General features: G+C 43.1%; 1 protein-coding gene and 1 non-coding gene across 15 annotated transcripts; both read left to right on the top strand.

The window, feature by feature from the left end:
- The first annotated feature begins 1,193 nt into the window (after positions 1–1,193).
- eif4g1a (eukaryotic translation initiation factor 4 gamma, 1a) lies at positions 1,194–23,221 on the top strand. 14 transcript variants are annotated; one of them, XM_058418600.1, is made up of 34 exons: positions 1,194–1,620; positions 4,611–4,678; positions 4,943–5,058; positions 5,354–5,437; positions 6,560–6,592; positions 7,287–7,307; positions 8,132–8,314; positions 8,487–8,586; positions 8,871–8,981; positions 10,488–10,630; positions 10,837–10,929; positions 11,146–11,227; positions 11,342–12,043; positions 12,299–12,387; positions 12,810–12,999; positions 13,210–13,343; positions 13,480–13,596; positions 13,808–14,176; positions 15,458–15,604; positions 15,702–15,938; positions 16,077–16,181; positions 16,622–16,864; positions 17,026–17,140; positions 17,350–17,464; positions 17,559–17,800; positions 18,330–18,454; positions 18,565–18,737; positions 19,533–19,658; positions 20,362–20,443; positions 20,661–20,759; positions 20,916–21,050; positions 21,268–21,349; positions 21,438–21,578; positions 21,750–23,221. In XM_058418600.1, the coding sequence occupies exons 3-34, from the start codon at positions 4,984–4,986 to the stop codon at positions 21,929–21,931; spliced, it is 4,875 nt and encodes a 1,624-aa protein (XP_058274583.1). In that variant the 5' UTR covers positions 1,194–1,620; positions 4,611–4,678; positions 4,943–4,983; the 3' UTR covers positions 21,932–23,221. The 14 variants fall into 14 exon arrangements, with proteins under 14 accessions (XP_058274583.1, XP_058274582.1, XP_058274585.1 ...); XM_058418599.1 differs by having other exon boundaries at positions 4,939–5,058; XM_058418602.1 differs by lacking the exon at positions 7,287–7,307 and having other exon boundaries at positions 4,939–5,058.
- On the top strand, positions 18,899–18,974 carry LOC131342117 (small nucleolar RNA SNORD66). The gene has a single exon (XR_009202977.1). It is a non-coding gene; the product is annotated as a small nucleolar RNA SNORD66 (small nucleolar RNA).
- Positions 23,222–23,544: the final 323 nt, after the last annotated feature.

Genomic DNA, 23,544 nt, shown 5'->3' with positions numbered 1-23,544 from the left:
TGTTATAAAGCTATTTTTACCGTGTAATTACAACAGTGTTATTACTCAATCAGCTGTTATGTGAAATAAATACAACAGTGTTTATTTAATTCTGGATGTAGTTATTTATAAGACGTGGTGTAGTGGCTCTGAATTTAGCACATGGAGCACAAGACTGGACAGGACTGTTTATTCTGTCTGAATGGACGTTTAACACGTCACTCTTCTGCTCTCAGTTTACAGCAGTTAGGCACAATTAAAAACTACATGAGTGGAAAATTATTTACTTTTAAATCACACGTACATTATACAGAAACCTGTGACTTTTATAAGCAAATACGTTAACGGTATACCGAGTGTGAACGATTAAACCCGAATAGAGCCGAGTGTCTCTGTGGCCCGTTTCAATATGGCGGACGCGCTGACGTATTGAGGAGGCGATGTGTGTGTGTGTGTGTGTGTGTGTGTGTGTGTGTGTGTGTGTGTGTGTGTCGGCTCTAACCCGGAAGTGCCTGTTCGACTTCGTTGACTTGACCTAAATAGCCCGGAAGTACACATGCGGTTTATTAACCTGCCGTATTTCATCTCCCAACCGCATTCTGACAAACCCCGCCCTTCTGCTAGATGATTGGCTGGTAGATCACCAGCACGAGGAGCACGGTAATTGGACGAACGAACATATTTTTTTTTTAATTTAAAGAATTTTTCCAAAACTTTCAAAAAGGCTGTAAAAATCAAAGGATGTACACACACACACACACACACACACACACACACGTGTGCTAATTAATAGTTTATTTGTCTTATTATATAATAAAATAATGTGTTTATACATGCACGTGTTTCTGAGATGTTTTCCATATAATAATAATGCACAAACAAATAAAAGCATTTAGTTTGTTTAGATTGCATTTACCGTAAACCTCATTTATTTTTATTCATATTTGGACGTATTTGATTTGGCAATATTTATTTTTTACTTTTTTCACTTCTCGGTATTTGAACACAGTCATTTAATTTATATTAATCCTACTGTATTTCCTTGTTATTTTTTAATTATTTAGCAATCCTGATATTTATTTATTTTTAAATGATATTCGCTCATCTTTATTGTCCGAGGGGCGGAACGCCCGCGTGCACGAGCCCTCTAAACCAATCGTGTTGCAGAAGGGCGGGGTTTACACGAATACGGGTGGGATTAAAACACAGCGGCGGCCCGGTGCGGTGTGTGTGGGACTGAAGGGGGAGCGAATGGCTTGTGTGGTCCTCGGTGTTTAATCAGAACAGTGTGCTTCAGTTTCCCGGCAATCCGACACCATCCGCGCCTTAAACATGGACCTCCAGTCCAGAGGCTCGCTCTGGAGGCATCCGACATGTTTGTAGCGACTTCTGAAAACTGAATTGATCCATTTTTTTAAAAGCGTACCGTCACTTTTTTTGGCCTTTTCCTGCACGCTAGTTGGGGATTTAAACGGAAAGTGACAGCCAAGCTGAAGGCAGCGGCGTTTCCCCCACATTAGCTTTGACATTTCTGCTCGGAACCGAAGCTGTGCGCCGCGTGCTGTGTGTTTAAAGAAAGTCTAAAGAAATCTAGAAGCAGTCGTGTTTAGACAGCGCTCTTAGACCTGCCAAGACACACCGGTGAGTAAATCCCAGTCCTAGCCTGTGCTAAATGCTAGCTTAGCTTTCATGCTGAGGGCCAGGAGGGCCGTGACTCACTGCTCCGGCTCTCACACACTGCCCTCTGCTCTCGAACCTCAGCGTTCAGACTCCTTCATCCACACCGCTGCCTTTAGTCTCATCACTAACTTTTCCTGCCTTTCCTCAGCTTCCTCTCGGTGTTTATCCTCCTCCTCATCCTCACACTGAGGGCACAGGGAGCAGGAAACTAGCCGAGTTTGGAGTCGGTGCGCTTTTTATTTGAGAAAAGCAACCAGACTCTTATTTTCTGTTATTTAAAAAGCGCAGAAAGGTTTTTCTTTTTTGAGGTTCAGCGTCAATTGTTTTGATTTCAGATGACTTTAAAAATAAGTTATTATTGAGATTTAAAAGTGAAATGTCTGCGCCTGAAATGGAACCTGAGTTAAACTCACGAGTTACCCATCTAGCTCACGCGCTGACGTTCCGACTCCGGATTTTAAAGAAATAATCCAGTCCGCGTTTCGAATCCAGTCCGACGTTCCTGCGTCATTGCGTCATCTCGGCTGCCTTCGCCCACTATGGCGAATGAATAAATCAACTCTTTAATCATGATTGAATAAAAAAGTATAAAATAAAGCCATCGGTTTATTGTTTAAAAAAAAGCCGATTTTTAAAAAATCTTTTCGAATTAAAATTTAAGTGTAATGTTATCAGTCAACGAATCTTGATAGATGATTTCAAATTAGCCAAATGCTAACACGAGCGAGTAGTTTTGTTTAAGCTTAATGACTACAGTCAGCGAAACGCTTCCAAACGCCATCAGGAAGTGTTATATTTTAGAATGTCGAGTCTAATGTGAAAATCGTCCAAAATAAAAAAAAAATGTTTGTGTGATTAGTTTGCGTTATACATTGACATTGAAGCTCTAATTTGAAGAACAAGAAATGGTGGCCATTCACTTCCGGGGTATACGGAAATGGAAGCCGAGCTAAAATCCGGACTGGATTGCGAACCTCTAACCTCTGTTAAGATAACCATGATTAGCGAATCGATTAACAACTAGCATTAACTTAACAACGCTAGATTTCAGTATGTATTTTTTAATTGTACTGTGATATCTGGTGAGGATAGTGTTAGGATTCGTGCTAATATGCTAACGAATCCAAAAGCGCGACCGCGGATGTGCCACTGAGCACAGCTAATCAGTTAGCAGTAGCATTAACAATCATCGTACAGTGACTCTCGGGCCTGTTCGTAGGCCGCGTCCTATTTTCATTAAATTTATTCAGACAGCCACGTTGTGAATGTGTAAAAGTTCGAGAGAGACATGGTGAGAGTGAATGAATCATTCGGTCACGTTACTGCGTTCTGTCTTTAATTTAATCTGTGAGAGAAATGTCCAGAAGCGTCTCGTGCCGAGTGCCATATGGTTGCTAAGTGTAAAGTTTCTCTGGTGCCGTGTCCCAAATGGATGCCAGCTCCCTGCGCATGCGCACTCTATAGGGTGTAAAAAATGTCGTGTTATACATTTAGACTAGTGCACTGTGTAGGGTCCGTTCAGTAGTTTAGCACGAGCCGCTCCACGAGGGCAGCTTCCCTCGGACTTTGTGGCTAAATTAGATAATTTGGGAACCTTGAAGTTGACCATTTAGGATTTGAGTTTTACTTAATTCACATTAACCTCTTTATCAGCAGAAATATCAGGCGAGGTTAAATCATATTTTCATTCATATTTCTAGATTAACCTGAACTGACCGTGTTTTTATATTACCTCAGACACGCGGGGATGTCTCTCACAGCCGATAGGGGGCGCTGCGGGTCTCATTAAAACTTTAATAAACCTTTATCTAGTAATCAGTGACCAGCACGAGACCTGCACAGGGAAATTTGATAGGAGAAAAAAAACCCACAAAATGAAGAGAGAATTTCCACTCAAACACGAGGTACTGAGATCTGACTTAAAAAGAGAAAAATCTGTCCCCGAAGCTCAGGTAAAGGTGTAGAGTTCAGACTCCTGCTGAGTGAAAGTTCCCTGACACACACACACACACACACACACACACACACACACACGCACGAGGTTTTGTAGATGTTCAGCTCTCCTCTCATGTTCCAGGACATTCTCTCTCTCCTTCTGATGAACCCCGGGACCACTTCCTGTGAACGTCCAGACCGGACTGGGTTTGAGGTCCGGCCGTGTCGTGTAGTTTCTCTCTCTGTCCAGCTGCTCCATCAATCTGCTTTGGACAGACATTTACATTAATGACAAATATCATTAACATCGTTAGCGCCGCTTCGACTCTAATCAGTAATCTGTCGTATCGGGACTGGACCAGGACTCCGGCGGTTCTTTATACTGGTGTAGGAGAAATGATGGAATATCACGGCGCTGAAACCTTCTGAAACCTCGTCTGTGTCCTGCTTAAAATTTTACTTCTTAAACCTGTTTTATAGTAAATTCTCAAATTATTAAAGTTTTTTTAAAAATATAAATTTATGCAGGTTTTGTTTGTATCTGTTCAATAAAATAAATGAGTAATATTTCAGGAACTTTATTTCTAAATGTAATTTGTTAGCAGACCTGAGCGTGGTGATGAGTTTCGTTTACAACGGAAACACCGAGACATCTCCGGCAGCATGACTCCTTTATTTATTTATCAGTATAAATCTCATGTTTTGATTAAAAACTTAAATCGCTTGACTTTAAAAAATTTTTCGTCTTCACTTTTCACCGACCTTTTAATGTTAGTTTTCTCCAATAATGTAAATATTCCTCTTTATTAAAGTCGTGTGTGTGTGTGTGTGTGTGAGAGGGTGGGGTTTATCCTCTTATCAGTACACACAGTAAACCCCACCCTCATCACTTCAGTCTCTTACACAAGATTATCACTTTTTTTTTTGTCCTGTGGTGGTGTTTATTTTTATCTGTAGAATTAAATTGATAATGAAGCTTTAATTAATTTAATTTTTGTTTCCTTTACCAACTACAGAATAAGTGCACACTACATCTAGGGTCCCTTCTGAGTGTCTACCGGAGAGATTACCCTCAGATTTACAGGTACATCACCTCCAGGTTTTGTTTTAACGCCCAGGATTTCTGAACCCCTCTTTCCATCTCATCGGCTCTCCTTTCTCAGTTTTGACTTTTTTTTTTTTCTTCCTTAGTACCGTATTTCACTGTCTGTAGTTTCTGTATCTGATCTGTGTTTCTTCCAAATTATTGTTTATTGCTTCACTATCAGATTTATCTTGCTTTGTGGTTTTTCATGGCTCTGAATAACGTATAAAATATTAGCCTTGACGTGTGTGTGTGTCCAGTTAGGCAGGCAGGTTCGAGACCCTCCTCATGCAGAACCACAGGAAATGAATAAACCGCCTCAGCCTATCACAGGACCGCCCTCTGTCCCTCACCCCGCCCCCTCTCCAGGATTGACGTCGGTGAGAACCAATCACATTGCAGCTTTTGTTTGAGTTACAGTAAAGTAGGTGGGTTTTTATAATTAGCTAATTTTTTTTTGTAATAATTATGAAAACTTGATGATTGGAGAATATTCTCTTGTTCAGAACATTAAGTTGATTATCTCTGTAGATGTAAATTAAATACGCTTGCTGTAACCATGGTAACGGCGCCTGGAAGGTTAGGAGTAGAACAGAAAAGAGAAATTTCCTCTGCGCTGGATATTTTCCTGCATCTGACTGACCTTTTGACCTTTCACCCCTCACCTGTCCACAGGCTGTTTATCCCCCTGGTCAGCCCACCTCTGTTGTTTTTGCCACTCCACCTCCACCAATGAACTCTGCACCTCAACCCAGACAGGTACTGAGATCAGAGTCACTCAGATAACATCTCTTCATTTATTTTCCTCTCCATGAAGACACACTCAAGATTACTAAACACCTGGAGAAATGATTTATTAATGAACTAATACCTTTATATCTATTAAAGCTGCTTATTTTTACACTGTGGTTTTTAATCTGGATATAAATGATTAGTCCCAGTTTGTCTTGTTAATCTCAGCCTTTAGGAGGGTGAGTGCAATGAAACCCTTTAATTTTTGTGTGTTTATTTCAAAATCATCTGATAAGTGCAACAGATTCTCAGATGAATCAATTTCCATGATTTAACGAGTGTCTGGATTCCTCTAAAAATCCGTTTCTGGTGTATGTGGCTATTTTCATGTGACTCAGTCACAACACAACATGGATTTAAACACACACACACTCGCTCTGATCAGCTGTGATGTAGTGATCGTGGCTAAGCTAACTGTCTGCTCTTCTGCTTCGTGTCCTTGAGGGAGATGTAACGTGAGCTGCTCCTCGTTCCAGTAACGATCGTGTGGTTAATTGTTCTGTTCGACTTTCTCTCTTCAAAAAAAGAAAACGAGACTGAAACTTAGAGATGAAGCGATGGCACTTTCCCCTCCGGAGTTAAAACCCTGAGCGTCAGGGTTCTGGTTCCTGTCTCATTAAGAAGACTAGCTTTAGAGTAATGTTTTGAAGTGAAGCGCTTCACAGTGAAATGTTTACTCACCAAAACCACGTACACTGAACAGAGTTTTAAATGAGTTATAGTCTGTGGACAAACATTTAACTTTCAGAAATCTCTTTATTTTCCAAATCCACTTCTGGTCTCTGCTGTCTGTTCTGGGAACACTCCCCCCCCTGGAGAAATAGCAGGAGAAATAAGACTTTATTATAAAAATTAAATCATTAAAACTTGCATCAGTCAAGTGTTTAAGTTGCTGAATGAATTGATTAATCTGATTGTCATTAATCTGGTTTGTAAGGGGGGGGTGTTTGCGCTCACATTGTTACAAGGATGTTTTTATTTCGTTACTGGAATGAGGGACTCGAGTCTCTCCTCAGGTTCTCCCCCTGTCTTTGACCTTTGACCCCTCTCTCTCTCTCTCTCTCTCTCTCTCTCTCTGCTGTCCTGCAGTTTGCACCAGGGCCTCGTGCTTTACATCAACAGGTACTAACACCTTCTGGTCACTCTCTCTCACACACACACACACACACACACACACACACCCCCCCCCACACAAGTACCCTCATTAGTAACAGCATATTTAGTCATCTCTGGACTCAGATGCTGCTCCTGCTGTTGCTTTTCTTTCTTAATTAGCTGATGAATTGGATCAGGGCCAGATGTTTAATTATTGATTTATTAATTAATCAGTAATTGGTCTGTTTTTTAGTATTGGTAATTGAATTAGAAACTTTTCACAATTTTATCTTTAATTTCTGATATTAATTTAGGATTTCTTTGTTAGAAATTTAAAAATACTAAATTAAAGTCTGAACTCTAAAGTTAGAGTTTATCGTGTATTCGTGTTTCCGTCTCCACGGTTCTGTAGTTTTTAAATGCTTGTGTCCGGCTTAAAAGATGAGGGCGAGCTTTATACAGCCGAGCGTTTCCATTTTAAATAATTATAAATTTGTTTCTCAAATTAAAATATGGATGTTTTGGTCACGTTCCACAAAAACATGGAGTTAAAACAATGACCAGAACAACTGGTCTATCCTGGTGGGTTTTTTTTTCTGTTCTTAAATGCACATCTGCTTGATTAGCTGCTGCTGCTAACAGCTGTGTGATTAACCGCTGCTCGTCTTGTCCTCCTTTCTCTCGCTCTGCTTTGTCTCTGCTGTGTGGTTTGCGGATGAAGGGTGGATTCAGGTCACTGCAGGTAAAAAAAATAAATAAATAAAAATAATTTAAAAAAATACAAAAAACATACATCTCCATTTCCTCCTCTTCTTTCTCTCCTCCTCCTCCTGCCCTGTGGCTGTCCACCGCAGCTCGCTGGACGCTCTGCTCTGGTGGCTTTCTGCATGCAGTAGATCCAGTGTGTTTACAGAAGCTCAGGACTGCAAGATTGGGAGAAGAATAAATATTTCATCTGAATAAATTCTGGGTTCAAATTAATGAAAAAAATAGAATATTTGAGTAGAGTCTTGCACTAGAGGGCTTCTGTACACCGTAAACGTAGAGAGTCTCATTTTTTTATTCTTATTTATAGCAATACAGGAATTTAAGTTTTTCTTTTTGTGGTCTTTGCTGATAAAATTTAGTTAGCTTGTTGGAAGTGTGAGTAATGAATAAATTCCAGCTGAGTGATGTAGAGTAAGCTGGACGTCACGGCTGACCGCAGTGATGAAATGGTGTGTTTGTTTTTTATTTGGAGATCACATTTCATTGTTCTCCTTATTTTGTTCTTATTTTCAGATAATTTTAAGTTTTTAAAAACCTGAACCTTTCTTTTGTTTTTGTTGTTTTTCTTTTCCTGCTGTGTTGCTGTTTCTGATCTGCATGTCTAAATTTCCAGAATGTTTTTTTTTTTTTTTTTTTAAGCGAGTTTTTAGTTTTGTCTTTTCCTCCTCTTCAGGTCCTGAAAGTTCATCAGATGTTAAGAGTTGTATGTTGTACCAATTAAACCTCTCTCTCTCTCTCTCTCTCTCTCTCCTTTAACTCTGTGTCTCTGTCGCTCTTTTTCTATCTCTCTCTCTGCAGCCGTATTATACCCGGGGCAATTTGCAGAGTAACGCCCCACGAGTGGCCGCTAATAACCCACCCCGGCCCGTCCCCCCCCCTCACGTCTACCCCTCCTCTTCGCAGATGGTGATGATCCCACAGCAGCAGCTCCAGTTCCCACCCAACTCCCAAGGCCACGCCTATTTCATCCAGTCGGGACAGGTAGGCCCGTGCACTCATGGTCCTAATGCCCCTAATCTGCAGGATAAGGCTAGCTTCATGTCAAAAGCTTAGCAAATCCTCGTGGTGCCAATGTATCGGGATCGGTCTTATTGTACAAGGGTGTTTTCTGCTCGGTGTAATGGATTGTGACTGTGTTGTTTACCTGTCACAGTATCGCGCGCCGTACGTTCACCAGACGCAGCAGTATTCAGTGGCCAGCGCACCAGCAGGCTTCTACCCCGGAACCAACCCCGACTACAGCTCCACGTATGGTAAGCTCTACAACGCTCTGTCTCTCTCTCCCTCCCTCCACCCCATGTCCTTCGCTTCTCTCATCTAAACCGGACTAACCAGCGCCGCCCTGCGCTCTACTCTCTTCTCCTTTATTATTGTTCTTTTTTTAATTTTTGTACATGTGTATTTGTTTTTGTCTTGTCTCACTCTCGCAGGTTCTGTAGTCGCCGGTTGTGCTGTTGAAATATTTTTAATATCCTGTCATTCACTTTCTACTCTTTCTTCTATTCTCTCTCGCCTTTCCGCTCTGGGCGGAGTTCAGAGGCCGCTCTGGGAGCGAGGGAGAGGCGGGGGGGTGGGGGGAGAGGCGCGGTTCGAGAGAACAGCCGTCTCTCTCATCACGCCGTTCCTCTCACCTCCCACCGCTACTCCGGTGAGTGTGGAACGCAACGCAGGGCTGTCTGGGTTTTTAATCCTTTATTTATTGTTTTAAATTTATTTATAACACACACGGCATGGACACCAAACCCTAAACTTGCTGAAAAATCGTTCTGGCCACGTTCACCCGCTGTCCGACTCCCGTAAGACACATGAGGCTGCACTTGATACTGATTTTAAAAATATATATATAATCTTTATTCCTCAATCTTTTGAGTCAAGTTTTCATAAACCTTTTAATCTTCAGCCTGCTGGGTGATGACACATGGTTATTTTTAAGGTGTTTGAATTTTTGTTTTTAGTGCCCCCTGCTGCCTGTTTGGTGTATTGCAGGTACAACAAAAACCCTGGCCTACCACAGACACCTTCATCTCCAAGATGTACAAATAGTCAAAATTTCACCATGTTGCAATGCCTCATGAGTCGCTGTTTGGAGTCATACCTATTATTATTATTTTGCATGTCTTTGTGTCCATGATATTCCTGTAGCCAGTTGAACCAGCGTCCTTGCTGATCGATCAGACGGGAGTGTAGTGTATGAAGTCGTTAAATCAGAATTAACTTCCACAGCACTGTATGTTCTGGAGATCTGGAATGTGATCGGTCAGGAGGTGTTGATGAATTTTCCATAACAGCAGTGTGGCTGCAAATCCCCACCAGATTTCTATAGCTACAGCACAGTCACAGGGACTCGTATGGTGCACATTCCCCAGTTTTTAAATTTTTGTATTTAAATGGTTTATATGGTGAATATTTATGTATATGATGTGTGGAAGGAGTCTCCAGTGTCAGCGCTGTGCATCAGTCAGAGGTTTTCTTGCATCTTCAGGACAGAGGAGTTTATACTTCTTTGCAGATTCTTAGTAACATGACCAGCTGCTGGGGTTCCTTCTGTATCCCCATAATTTCTTTGAAGAGAGGGAACAGAGATGCAGGTGAGGGAAGTGCTGGTTTCTTACTACTGTAACATAAGTGACAACAGGAACTAAATGATTTTATCATTTTAGCTAGATTTATTGTTTTAAAAAAACTGTGTTCTGTAACACAAAGAATTACTGGCAAAAGTATGTGGTAAGAGAGGAATAAAACGCTCGCTCTTGTAGGCAAGCTTGAGATTTTCCCAACCCCAGGCTGTGTTTCAGTTCCAGTTCGCTGGTACAGCTGGCTACAACCTTCTCTTTTACCCCCGAATTCTTTTTGACCGGATTTAGTTGAATCGTTCGATCTCGCCACTTGCATGTGGTTGATTCCATGATGCAGGTGGAATCCAACTTTTATTTATTAAAAATCTTTTCCCCTCAAACTGATTTTGAAATGCGAGTGAGCAACCCTGCATTGTGGACTTGCATTAAACCTGAACCTGAATAAATCATTTACCTTTTATTTAAAAAAGCACTGAAATGTTGTGGGTGGAGCCGAGACGTAACTGGGTGGAAAATGGAAAGGTGTGTAATGTGTATGTGTGTGTGTGTGTGTGTGTGTGTGTGCACGCCTTTTCCAGCTGGAGCGTATTATCCCGCTCAAGCTCAGTACCAAACTTCAGTGCCCTCTGCGCCTGTTATGATGAACCCTGCCCAGCAGCAACAGGCCCCGCCCCCACAGCAGCAAGCCCCACCCCAGCAGCACAAAAGGGAGCGCAAACAGGTAATGTATTTAAAAGCTACAAGCACTTGCAAAGGCGCATGTTATGAATAAATAAATGCATTTAAGTAAAATGGATATAAATTAACAATCAAAGGAATTTTTGGTAAAATGTAATTTTTAAAATCACACTCTCCTTTTTTTTTTTTTTTTTTTTTAATTTTTTATAAATAAAACAAATGCTAATATGAGACTAAATTGTTTTCCAGATTAGAATACGAGACCCTAATCAGGGAGGACGTGACATCACGGATGAGATCATGTCTGGAGGAAGGACCACGTCTACACCCACACCTCCACATGTAAGATTGTTTTTTAATCTGTTTAAACCTGGCAGAAGAGATTTATTCTGACTATAGATTCTGTTGGGTTTTCGTGTGACAGTGGCATGCGCTCTGTGGAGCTTCGAGCTTGTTTGTCCTGGGATGATGTTCCTCTTCAGGTTTGTTTTGCACTAGAACATCGTAATAGAGTCTTGATTCTCATTTCTTTTCTTCCTCCACTCTGTCTCTCATCAGTCTGTAGGTGCTGAGGTCAGTTCTGTGCAGACAAATGGTGAAAGTGTGACTCCTGCAGCTGCTGCACCGGTGGTCCGGCTGGGTAAGCACGTCCATAGCATTTTAACGATACATTATTGGTGGTGTTTAATTCCTCAAACATTTTTATTGCTGTAATCCAGCTCTTATAATCCTGAATCTCTTCTTGTGTGATCAGACGATCGTGCGAAGTCCACAAGCCCTGCAGCTCCAGCCTCCACCCCTCCGCCTTGTTCAGATCCTTCCCTCGAGCCTAAATCCGTCCCAGACGTTCTCGCTGCTCCGGCGATTCCTGTGCCTCCAGGACAGAGTGAAGACGCCGTTTCGGACCCCTCTCCCTCTTCGTCTCCCACTCCTGAAGTTGTTCCTGCGGAGTCCACGCCCGGCGACAGTGTGGACGCCCCCGAGCCTCCTGTACCTGCCCAGGAGGAGGAGGAGGAGGAGGAGGAGGAGGAAGAGGAAGAGGCAGAGCCTAGCGCCATTTCTGCTGAACAGCCGTGCGCGCAAGTGGAGATCACGGAGCCTGAAAAGGAGACGGAGCCATGCGCAGAAATGCCGCTTCCTGACTCCGCCTCCAACATGGCGCAAGCTGAAGAGGACGCACCCTCTGCAACTCCAGCAGCCACCAATGGGGAGACAGAATCTCACGAGTTCACGCCCACAGCCACGCCCGTTTCTGAGCCCGAGATTAACGGTCTGCCTCAGGAGCCTGAGGAACTGCAAGATGAGAAACTCGAGGCAGAACCTGAGCCACTCGCTGAACCTGAGGTTTTAGAGGTTCAGGAAATCGATGCAAAAACCTCTGCCTCTGTAGAAGAGGAGGAAGAGGAGGGCAGAGTGGAGGAAGAGCTCGTGCCTGCTGAGGAGACATCTATGCAAGGTGAGCTGTTCCCAGTGAACTGATTGATTTTTTACTTATTTAAATGTTTAATTACCCATAATTCTTGTAGTGAGATGTGAGCCTGTATGTAAGGGCACTGTCCTTCAGTAGATGTATATCCTATAGTAGATGTTTTGTAACATGGAAACAGGAATCTGGCTGTTAGTGCTTGGAATTGTTATTCATTTTCCTGACATTTTGGATGTACGCTGTTGAACTCTGTTGTGAATTTTTTTTTTTCTTGTGTGTTGTCAGCTGTTCTGTCTGTGCCAAAGAAGAAGAAGCTGAAGAAAAGTGATCTGAATAATAAAGTGGTTGGAGACGTGTTGGACGCCTATAAAGAGGTCTGTGACTCTTCCTTCATCATTTTGGGGCGGGAAAAATATATACCTACAGACATAAATGATAAAAGGAGCTCCTTATTGTGCAAAAACACACCCAGTGAGGATCCTGATCCCTGCCTCTTGATCTTGTAGAGCTCTCATATCGCTCTTCCTGATCCCTTTGCCGTAGCTGATGCCTGTTGAGTAGCACTTTAACTGCTGTTGAAGGGTAAATGTAGGAACGGTGATAAATCAGAGGATCCCCCCAGTGTTCTGTATCCCTGTCGCCCCTCCCGGTGTTCCCGATCCCAGTGGATTAACACTGATTCCTTTTTTCCTTACTTTATTACTTCAGCTGTACTTCATGAGCTCTTGGCATCCCTTTTAGTGATTGCTGCATATTTATTTTCCTTCTTCCTTCCTCCTCCTCCTCCCTCTCTCAGCCAGAGGAGAAGGACCTCGCTCCTGAGCCGGCTCCTGTTGAAGTCCAGCCCTCAGAGCCTCGTCCTGCTGCCTCTCCCTCCCCTGAGGAGACGGATGAAACGTGGGAGGAAAAAGAGGACAAACTGGATACAGAGAACATCGAGCCTGAGACGGCAAAATCTGTGGAACAGAAATATCAGTATAAAGAGGGTGAGGGAGGAATGTCACGTTCTCATCTGCTGTCTGTTGGGTTCTAAATCCCCCAATGGTTTGCTATTAAATGTGAAAATTTTGCTGGGCGTCTGTACAGACTCGAATTGTTCTGGTTGTCACATCTGCGATTTGTAGCTGTTTAGCTGTTTCAGCTTCATAGCTTGTACCTGTAGCATACTTAACTCCACCCCCACTACCTGTTTGCAGAGCACTGGAAGCCCATTAATCCAGAAGAGAAGAAGAGGTACGATCGGGAATTCCTGCTGCGCTTCCAGTTCATCAGTGCCAGTATGCACAAACCCGAGGGCCTTCCGCACATCACCGATGTCGTTCTGGACAAGGTAAACATGACCATGTGACTGGACGCTCTGTAAGAGCGCAGTGATGTACACTGTGTTAAGTAGGGCAATTGATCATACTGTTGTTAAATGTGCTTCCTCCCAGTGTTCATGTTTTCCCTTCCCTTTTGTTCCTCAGGCTAATAAAACACCGCTGCGGCCGTTGGACCCGAGCCGTCTGATTAATTGTGGGCCTGATTTCACGCCTTCATTCGCTAATCTGGGCAGAGCGCCCCCTGGAGCTGGACGAGGACCTGTAAGTCTCAGAAAAGGAACTTTTTTCTCAACACCAGTTAGTTTTATTAATTACAATATTGAGCTCTTGTGGATCTGAGAGTTGAGAGAAGCTGTGCTGATGTGCTCGTTTTATTTACGTTGAACTTTATTTGATGCTGTGATTTAGAAGTATGAAGTCACAGCTTTTCAGTTTTAAATAAACATTACTACTGTTTCTTGTCGTCTCTCAGCCCCCAGGGCCGCGTCGGTCTCAGCAGGGTCAGCGTAAAGAGCCACGCAAGATCATTGCCAGCATGTCTCTGAACGACGATGTGCAACTGAACAAGGCTGAGAAAGCCTGGAAGCCGGCGGTGAAGAAGTCCCGTGGCGATGAGGACGACCCGGAAATGATCAAGACCCAGGATCTGTTCCGGAGAGTGCGTAGTGTCCTGAACAAACTCACGCCGCAGATGTTCCAGCAGCTCATGAAACAGGTCACCGAGCTGACCATCGACACTGAGGAGAGACTCAAAGGAGTCATCGACCTCATCTTCGAAAAAGCCATTTCTGAACCCAACTTCTCCGTCGCTTATGCCAACATGTGCCGCTGCCTTATGGGGGTGAGTCGCCACACCCGGCCTCTCGGTCCACACGTATCGGTCATGTCAAACCTACACTTTATTCTATATACACATGCATGAGCTGTTCATATCTTCTAAGAAATTCTGCCAATGAGCCAAAACTTTTACACGCAAAAAAGTTAGACGCAAGTCAGCTCTGTTAATTTTTATGCATGTCAGGATGATGTCATAACTTATTCAGTAGGTGCGTTTACACTTTAATCAGATCGGACTGAATGCAATCAGATTGTTTACATGAATGCGGTATAAAGTAATCAGATTGTTATGCGTGTTTACATGACCCACAATTAGAATCGGATTAGATCTTTTGACATGCGCACAGTCCATGAAAACAGGATTCCCGCCGTTTTGCGTCATTGCACATGCGCAGATCTTTCCAGGAACATATTCCATCTGATTAAGTGTTTACATGTCCCCTCGATCGGACTAAAAATGTTTTAAACCACCCCTTACCATCCGATTGAAATTTTAATGGGATGTGGCAAATTCCATCCGATTGACGTGTTTACATGACACCTTTTTTAATCTGATTGTGCTTCTAGTCCTGTTAGGATCGGATTACAAGTGTCGGTGGTAATGCACCTAATGACATGCAGTATTTGTCTTAAAATTAGATTTGTTTTCTAAGAGTTTCACATTGGAAACTATTGTTCCTGCTGTAATTACTTTAGAAGACCAAAAGGGGGAGACAGAACACATCTTGCAGAGATGAAGCTCTATTCAGCTTCTGCCATGTAAAAGAGCGCCATCTCGTGGCTCTTCGTGATATGAGCCCATCTGTGTAGTTCATAATTGTACATATTTATTGTGTACATTATACTCTGCAGGCTTCAGGATCCACTTCAGCAGCCATTTATTTATATTTTGAAAATTACAGATAAACCATAATCATTTGGAGAAAGTTCACAATAAACTGCATGTTAAAGGATCCTGACTCTAAGTGCTAGGTGGTGGAGGGCTTATGTTCTTGCTTTGAGGTTCCCATTAGGACTGGGGCATGTCCACTCTGTGTGTGTGTGTGTGTGTGTGTGTGTGTGTGTGTGTGTGTGTGGCTCTCATGACCTCAGTGTTGGGCCACTGATGATGGGATTGAGGAACGTTACGTTACAAAAAAAGTTACGTTTTTTTTGTAGAACATTTATAGTCTGATTTATAGTCACTTGAGTGTTCAACATGGTTAGATAGACTCTTTTATTTATTGTAATATTTTTAAGCACATAATGGTGTGGTTTTTAAACGGTCTTTTCTCCTGTCGTCCAGCTGAAAGTGCCCACCTCTGACAAACCGGGAGCCACTGTGAATTTCCGCAAACTGCTGCTGAACCGCTGCCAGAAAGAGTTTGAGAAGGACAAAGATGATGACGAGATCTTTGAGCAGAAGCAGAAAGAGCTGGACGCTGCTTCAGAGGTGCTGCAACACTCAGCATCTCTCTCACACTCAGCATCTCTTACACACCTCACATGCACTGTACAGTGACTGAGCGATGTTTTTTTTTTTCCTGCAGGAGGAAGTTCGGCAGCGGTTAAAGGAAGAGCTGGAGGAAGCTAAGGACCAAGCTCGCCGCCGTTCCCTCGGCAACATCAAGTTCATCGGAGAGCTGTTTAAGCTGAAGATGCTGACGGAGCCCATCATGCACGACTGCATCGTCAAGCTGCTGAAGAACCACGACGAGGAGAGTCTCGAGTGTCTCTGCAGGCTCCTGTCCACCATCGGCAAGGACCTGGACTTCGAGAAGGCCAAGGTAACTAATACACGCTCTCGCGCGCGCTCTCTCTCTCACACACAATGCCTAATTCTCGTCACTCACTCAAGTGTTGAAGCTGAAACAAACTTTAGAACCTTACCGCTCTTGTAGTGTGTTAATGTGTGTGTGTTATAGCCCCGTATGGACCAGTACTTCCACCAAATGGAGAAAATAATAAAAGAGAGAAAAACATCTTCAAGGATTCGCTTCATGCTGCAGGATGTGTTGGACCTGAGAAGAGTAAGTTTCTTATTTAAGACCGACTCTCAATCAGTTTCTCTTTACAGTATTTTGGTTTTCTGTTAGATTTTCTAGACACTTTTTTTGTTCTTGCCCCCCCCCCCCCTTTTTCTTCCCACTCAGCATGGAGATTTGTGATTTTTTTTTTTTTTTTTGTCTTTTTGTTTGTTTAATCCTGCTCAGAACAGCTTTCCTTTAGAGTGTGAAAGCGGCCATATTTTTAACCCGGTCATTTTCAGTGCTTGTTTATTTTTTTTTATTCAATGTGTGGTTTTATTTTCTTAGTTAATTTAATCAGTAGGCGGCGCTGACCCCGTAAGAAGGATCGTAATCAGACCCAGTCCAAGCCCGTAAATGATGGATCAAATATCTGAACAAAAATGGTTCGGTTTTCTCCATTCTCCTGCCTCTGATCCTCCTGGTCTGTTCCGTGTGTACAGAATAACTGGGTTCCCCGCCGAGGTGACCAGGGCCCTAAAACAATCGACCAGATCCATAAAGAGGCGGAGCTGGAGGAACATCGAGAGCAGATTAAAGTGCAGCAGCAGCTTCTGTCCAAGAAAGACTCGAGTCGAGGAAGAGGAGGCAGAATGAATCAGCCTCAGGACGAGGGCTGGAACACGGTACCCATCAGCACCAAGAACCGGCCCATCGACACGTCCCGTCTCAGCAAGATCACCAAGGTAACGAACCTGAAACTCCAGTGTTACCTCGCTAATTCTAAAACTAAAAAAGTCAAACTTCTTAAAGTGCAGTTGTACGTGTTTTCAATAAAAGTAGCTTGTAAGGTACTGTTCATAAACTGTTTGTGTAGTTATTTATTTATTTATAATTTTTCTCCCAGCCTGGTGCTTTGGATTTCAACAATCAGCTTCTTGCCCCTGGAGGAAAGGGATCATGGGGCAGTTGGGGTAAAGGGAGCAGCGGTGGAACTGGAGCCAAAACCAGCACTGAACAAGGTTCTACTATTAGATCCTGATTTATTTTTATTTGATGTTTTGATGATTTCTCTGCTTGCTGGCCTGAGTGTGTTACATTTCTGCATGTTTAGCTCTTTCCTGACAGCAGTGTTCTAATCAACACTTTTTTTTTTCTGTATTTATATTGTATATTAATAAATGTTTCTCCGACCGGAGAATCTAATGCTGGTTTTTTTCCCCTGTTAAAGATGCAGGACGGCCGGCCACGAGCACCCTGAACCGATTCTCAGCTCTTCAGCAGTCAGGACCTTCGTCCACATCCTCCTCATCCTCACTGGACTCTGAGCGCAGAGTTCCTCAAAGGCAAGTGTGAATCCTCTATTTAATATTTAGGGTTGACTGTTTAACATATGTTCTCTTCTTATTGGATCAGTTGGTGTTCTTTTGGTATGTACAGGAGCAGCTCGAGTCGAGACCGCAGCGAGCGAGACCGGGACCGATTCGATCGATTGGACCGTCGGGACAGCCGTGAGGACAGAGACCGAGGGCTGGACAGGACCCGTGTCCCCATCACTAAGCGCAGTTTCAGCAGGGAGAGCGAGGACCGGTCTCGAAGTGGAGACGTGCGCCGTGTGTCCAGCATGACTGACGAGAGGGAACGCGGGAGCCGAGACCGGACCACCAGCAGAGAGACTGCAGGTAACGAGAGGGGCTCATGTACCCGATACTGTTCATTAACGACTTATCAGATGATGTTTAAAAATGAAAACACGTAAATTACTAAGAACAATTTTGTAGTGTCATTTGAATAATGTTGTGATCTATAAGTGTTGATTTTATTCTTGATAAAATAACATTGGTTTCTGTGGACTGCACTTTCTTCTTCCTGCCACATGGGGGCGTCTGCTGAACAACAAGCAAAAGATATTGAAGAGCATCATTTAATTACTTAGTTACTACTAATGTCTTAAATCTAGTACCAATTTATCATTTTATATGGCATTTATTTTTATAATGAATGAAAATAAAATTAAAATGTAAAATTTGATTTTAATTTATTTAAAAAAACACGGTAAACCTTTTAAATAAAAATGGATTGATTTTTATAAATATGTCACTGTAATGGCAGTCATAAGGACACATCAGTATAAAATACATACATGTATGTATAATGCATGCGACAGCAAAAAAAAGATTGCATGCTAAATGATGTGATGTGTTTTATTAGTGAAGCGTGAAACGGCTCCGACGCCACCACCGCCCGCTCCGAGCAAACCAGCCCTGAGTGAGGAGGAAGTGGAGAAGAAATCCACCGCCATCGTGGAGGAGTACCTGCACATTAACGACCTGAAGGTTTATACTGCGACTGGAATACTGTAGAGCAGACAGATTATAACCAGAAGCATGATATAACACTCCCCCTCTCTCTGTCTGTCTGTCTGCGCTCCCCTCATCCCCTGTAGGAGGCGATCCAGTGTGTGAAGGAGCTGAACAGTGCATCCATTCTCTTTGTGTTCGTCCGTAACGCTGTGGAGTCGACGCTCGAGCGCAGCACCATCGCCCGAGAGCACATGGGGCTTCTGCTGCACAAACTGATCAGCAGTGGGATTTTACCTCCTGAGCAGTACTTCAGAGGGTGAGTGTTCCTCAAACCCGATGCTGACCGGAGAATGTCGGTGGTTCCACAGACATAACACACATCCCTGGTATTTTACATTACTCATAAATGTCCCAATAGGCTTTGTCAGTTTTATTTATAGTGATATCAGTCCCTATATCCCACGCTCTCGTCACCGGCTCCGATGATGACCTCAGTTTTGTGCCACGTGTCTGGGCCACTGATGATCGCTGATGGGATTGAGGATCTGAGGAGCACTCGGGCGTCTACTTTAAAAATGATCAGACGTCCGTATGACTCTGCCCTGTCGCAAATTTCCGAGCGAGCTTTCAGGGAATCGGACCGTAAAGCTGTTCCACTGAACACCACACACCTGAGCCTTACGGATGACGTCCTTCCTGTTCGGATTTCTGCTCCGCTTCTTTCAGATCACTGATCCTGGACTCGGTGACGAGTTAATTACAGCCCGCATATTGATTAATCGCTGTATTAATCCCACCTCATTAATGCTTGTTAAGTTATGCTTCAGTGTTTACACACAAGCACAGAGAGTAGGAAGTGTCTTAAGATTCTGCGTACCTGTTTTCTGTATGGATCTGTATTTATATGTAGAAAGCAAATTATTTTAGGTAGTTTTTTCCCCTAACGTGAAATAAACAGGTTTTTCCGTCCACATGTAGAATGTTGTCTTTTTGGAATGTAAAAAAAGGCAAAAGAAATGTTTTTCAGATTGAGGCAAAACTTTTATTTAGAAGCTAAAAATGTAGGGGTGGTTTCTTTGAACTGTCTATAAACTGGTGTGTCTGTCTTCAGGCTTCAGGAGATTCTGGAGGTGGCTGATGACATGGCCATCGACATTCCTCACATCTGGCTGTATCTGGCAGAGATCATCACACCCATTCTCCATGATGGAGGAATCTCCATGGGTCTGCTCTTCAGGTCTGTTTTTGGTTTGTTTTGTTTTTTTTTTTTGGTTTGTTTTTTGGGGGGGGGTTACAATAACGGTGTTTATCCAGCATCAGCACCTTTATTTCACACTGTGATGGGGATGAGCAGGAATCAGGAACCTGATTAGGTAAAGAAATTAATAAACAGATAAGCAATAATACACGAGTTTCAGTCAGGTGTGAAGGTCAGAGAGGTTACAGCTCGTCTATCGAGACTAATAACCGTTAGAGAGGAAAGCAACACATACATGAGACCTGCGTGAGGATAAACTTCACATAAATGACTCTCCTCACACTCACCTGTGTCGTGTCACGTCTGCATTAAAAGAATTTCACCAGACAGCACATCACACTCAAAACATCAGTCCAGATGTCTGTCTGCTTTCCAGGTTAAAAACACAGATTTCTGTTTGTGATTATCAGAAACCCCTCACTGTTCAGAAATACTGACCAATTCTGAAAATCTAGAAGAGTCCAGCTCAAACCAGAGCTTCAGAAGATTTAGAGGTTAAGATTCAGACAGTAGTGACACTGGACTGGTCAGGGTTTCTGCAGGTGTTTGTGTTCTGTCAGAGACGGTCACATGGTGCTGTACTGCGTCCACTGTCTATAACGGATGATGATGATGATTTTAGGTAGTAAACAAACTCGCTGTGTGTGTGTGTGTGTGTGTGTGTGTGTGTGTGTGTGTGTAGAGAGGTGGCGAAGCCGTTGCTGCCAATAGGAAAAGCTGCTGTGCTCCTGGTTCACATCCTCAACCTCCTCTGTAAAGGACTGGTATGTGTCTCTCTTTCTGTCTCTCTCACGCGCACTGTCTTTGTGTGTGTCTCTCTCTCTCTCTCTCTGAATTATCTGAGCAGTTACTCCCTCGTATAAATGACATGAATATCCGGGTTGTGTTTCTGCCCTGGTTACTGCTGCTGACTCTACACACAGGAGATATGAAGGCATCTGAAACGTTAATGTCAATGTTAATATTTTGTCTGTTTTTTAGAGTCACAAAAAAGCTGGTGCCTTGTGGATTGATGCCGGACTCAACTGGAAGGACTTCCTGCCTGAGGATGAGGATGTCAACAAGTTTGTGACGGAACAGGTAACGGGGCTGCTTTTATATACACGTGTGTGTGTGTGTGTGTGTGTGTGTGTGTGTTTATCATCTACACCCAGCTGAACACTGCACTTAGACTGAGCATGGTGTAACTCTCACAAGAAAGCAGCTTCAGTCTGATTCCCAAAACTTTGTTTGCAGAAAGTGGAGTTTACGCTGGGCGAGGAGTCGGAGAAGCAGAGAAAGAAGGAGCTGAGTCCAGAGGAGCTGAGCAAGAACCTGGACCGGCTGATTCAGGACAAAGCCAACAACCAGAGGATCCATGACTGGGTGGAGGTCAGTTCTGGTTGTGTTCAATCCTAATTTAACGATATTCCCTTTTTTTTTTTTTTTTTTTTTTAATTTAGTTTTTTGAGGAAATGATTACTCCAGTAGTTTTATATGTAAGTGACTGCTGCTGTATGCTGCTGATTTAGCATGCTGCTGAGTTTGGGAAACTGTAATTAAACTGGAACATGAATAAAGGATTGCTCATTTTTATATTTCATTCCAGGCAAATCTTGACGAGCAGCAGATGACCTCCAACTCGTTCATCCGAGCACTAATGACCTCTGTGTGCCAAGCGGCCATCATCTGTGAGTCGCGTCAGTTTTAATTTGATTTAAGATTTTAGTTGATGATCTGCCTCTTAATAACGCTGGAACATCTGGTGGCTGATCCCAGGCGAGAACCCGTACAAGGTGGACGTGGAGCAGGTCACCCAGAGGGCCAAGCTGCTGCAGAAGTACCTGGTGGACGAGCAGAAGGAGCTGCAGGCGCTCTACGCTCTCCAGGCCCTCATGGTGCGACTGGAGCAACCAGCCAGTGAGTGAAGTTCCAGATTGTTATTGGTCAGAAATTCTTCAGGAGGTTGTTAGCACCTTCAGCAGCTCTGACCGCAAATTACAGAGCACTAAAACTATCAGGTGGGGTCAGTAACATTCTCTCTCTCTCTCCCATCCCCTTTCTTTCTCCCTCTCTGTCCACCCCCCTCAGATTTGCTGCGGATGTTCTTCGACGCGTTGTACGATGAGGACGTGATTAAGGAGGAGGCGTTCTACAAGTGGGAGTCCAGTAAAGACCCGGCTGAGCAGGTGGGCAAAGGCGTGGCCCTCAAATCCGTCACTGCATTCTTCACCTGGCTCCGAGAGGCTGAGGACGAATCGGATAACAGCTAAAGGAGGAAAAATAAGAGAGCGTGGGAGTGGTGCTGCGCCGAGGGAAAAGGACTACAAACTGAAATGAACTTGAACTCGTGAAGATGCGGGACAGTCGATGGACACAGACTACAATCACTTCTCTCTTTTTTTTTTTTTTTTCTTTCTTTCTTTTCCTCTCTCACTTTGGAAAAAAATGAAAAATAATAAAGGTTTTTTTTCTGAGGAGGGAAACAGATGATTTTTATGATTGCTTTATGACTGCTTGCCATGCTTGTAGTGGATGAGGAGGGGTTTTTTGTTTGTTTTTTGCTCTGCAAAATGACCCTGCCCACCCCCTTTGTGCTGCTCTTATTAACCCGTCAGTGTAGATGAAAACGCAGCGTTGGTGTATGATGTTCCCGACGCTCTGGAGGCGCGAGTGAGGTCACGCTGTTAACTCTAGCTCTTAATTGGGGAGGATTCCCCTCTCTCTGTGTACGCCTGGCGTTAATTTTAACATGTAAGAAGGAAGACGCTGGTGAGGATCGAGTATTTACTGACGGATCTGAGTGTTTTTGTTTAACACCCCCCCTTCCCCCGGGTGTTGATCAGGATTCGTGGGGGATGAACTTTGATCTCTGGTCCTTTTTAAGCTGCTGGAAAAGGATCACCATGCTTCCTTCTAAGCCATCCCTCTGTTTCTTTCTTTCTCTCTCTCTCTCTCTCTCTCTCTCTCTCTCTCTCTCTCTGCGCCTACATGGCATTCCTGTATTTTTACCTCTTGGGGGCCAAGACCCCCACCCCCCCCCCCGGTCAAGCAAAGCCTGCATCATTTAAAAAAAAAAAAAAAAAAAAAAAAAAAAAAGAGAGAGAGAGAAATAATTGATTAAAGAAGAAAAACTTGAAGACTAGACAATAGAAATCCTCTGAGACCGGAATGATCCGAAAAGCCTTTTCTGCTCACAGTGAAGTGGGAAACATTTCAGGAGAGTTCTGTACATGTATATGAAAAGTTTTCCCTTTTTTCTTTTTTTTTTCCTTTTCAAAAAAGCCCCTTAAAATTAGTAAAATGCCGTTTAATGCCATGCATTTTTTTCCAGATAGAAATGGCAGTTTTTCTTGTATTCTATATTTAAGATTTGTTTTTTTCCTCCTTCTTCCAGGTGAGAGGTGCTTAATAATCCATTGATTACAGTTTTATTGAAAATGTAAATATTTTTTTTTTTTGCTTTACTTTATTATTTAAGGATTTAATGCTTCTTTCACATCAGAAACTGGAAAAGGCTGAAGAAACACAACATTAAAAATAAAAGACTATAAACTTGCTAACACGTGTGTCTTTAAAGTGGGAGTGTCAGCAGTGTCTGCTTTGCTTTTATTTATTTATTATTTTTTATTAATAATTGCTGCATTTTTTTTCTTTTATCTTGGTTTCTGTTTTGGAGGAGACGTCTCACCCTGATCCTCATTTTCCTCAGTGTCGTTTAAACTAACGATAAAAGCTCAAATTTATTTATTTGCTCTTTTTACAGGGCATCAGAATGCTGTACAGCATACACTACATTGCCAAAAGTTTTGGGACGTCTGCCTTTACATGCACATGAATGTAATATGGAGTTGTCCCACCCTTTGCAGCTATGACAGCTTCAACT

This window comes from Hemibagrus wyckioides, linkage group LG20 (genome assembly GCF_019097595.1).
Source record: "Hemibagrus wyckioides isolate EC202008001 linkage group LG20, SWU_Hwy_1.0, whole genome shotgun sequence".
Classification (NCBI taxonomy): Eukaryota; Metazoa; Chordata; class Actinopteri; order Siluriformes; family Bagridae; genus Hemibagrus; species Hemibagrus wyckioides.
The sequence above is the reverse complement of the archived record's forward strand: the minus strand, read 5'-3'. Positions and strand labels throughout refer to the sequence as shown.

What these genes read in the sequence shown, in the direction of transcription:
- eif4g1a (XM_058418600.1), top strand. Translation starts at nt 4,984, where the DNA reads ATGAATAAACCGCCTCAGCCTATCACAGGACCGCCCTCTGTCCCTCAC. An exon ending in ACAAAAGGGAGCGCAAACAG is followed by an intron (nt 10,631 to 10,836) that starts GTAATGTATTTA and finishes ATTGTTTTCCAG; the next exon opens with ATTAGAATACGAGACCCTAA. An exon ending in TGTTGGACGCCTATAAAGAG is followed by an intron (nt 12,388 to 12,809) that starts GTCTGTGACTCT and finishes TCCCTCTCTCAG; the next exon opens with CCAGAGGAGAAGGACCTCGC.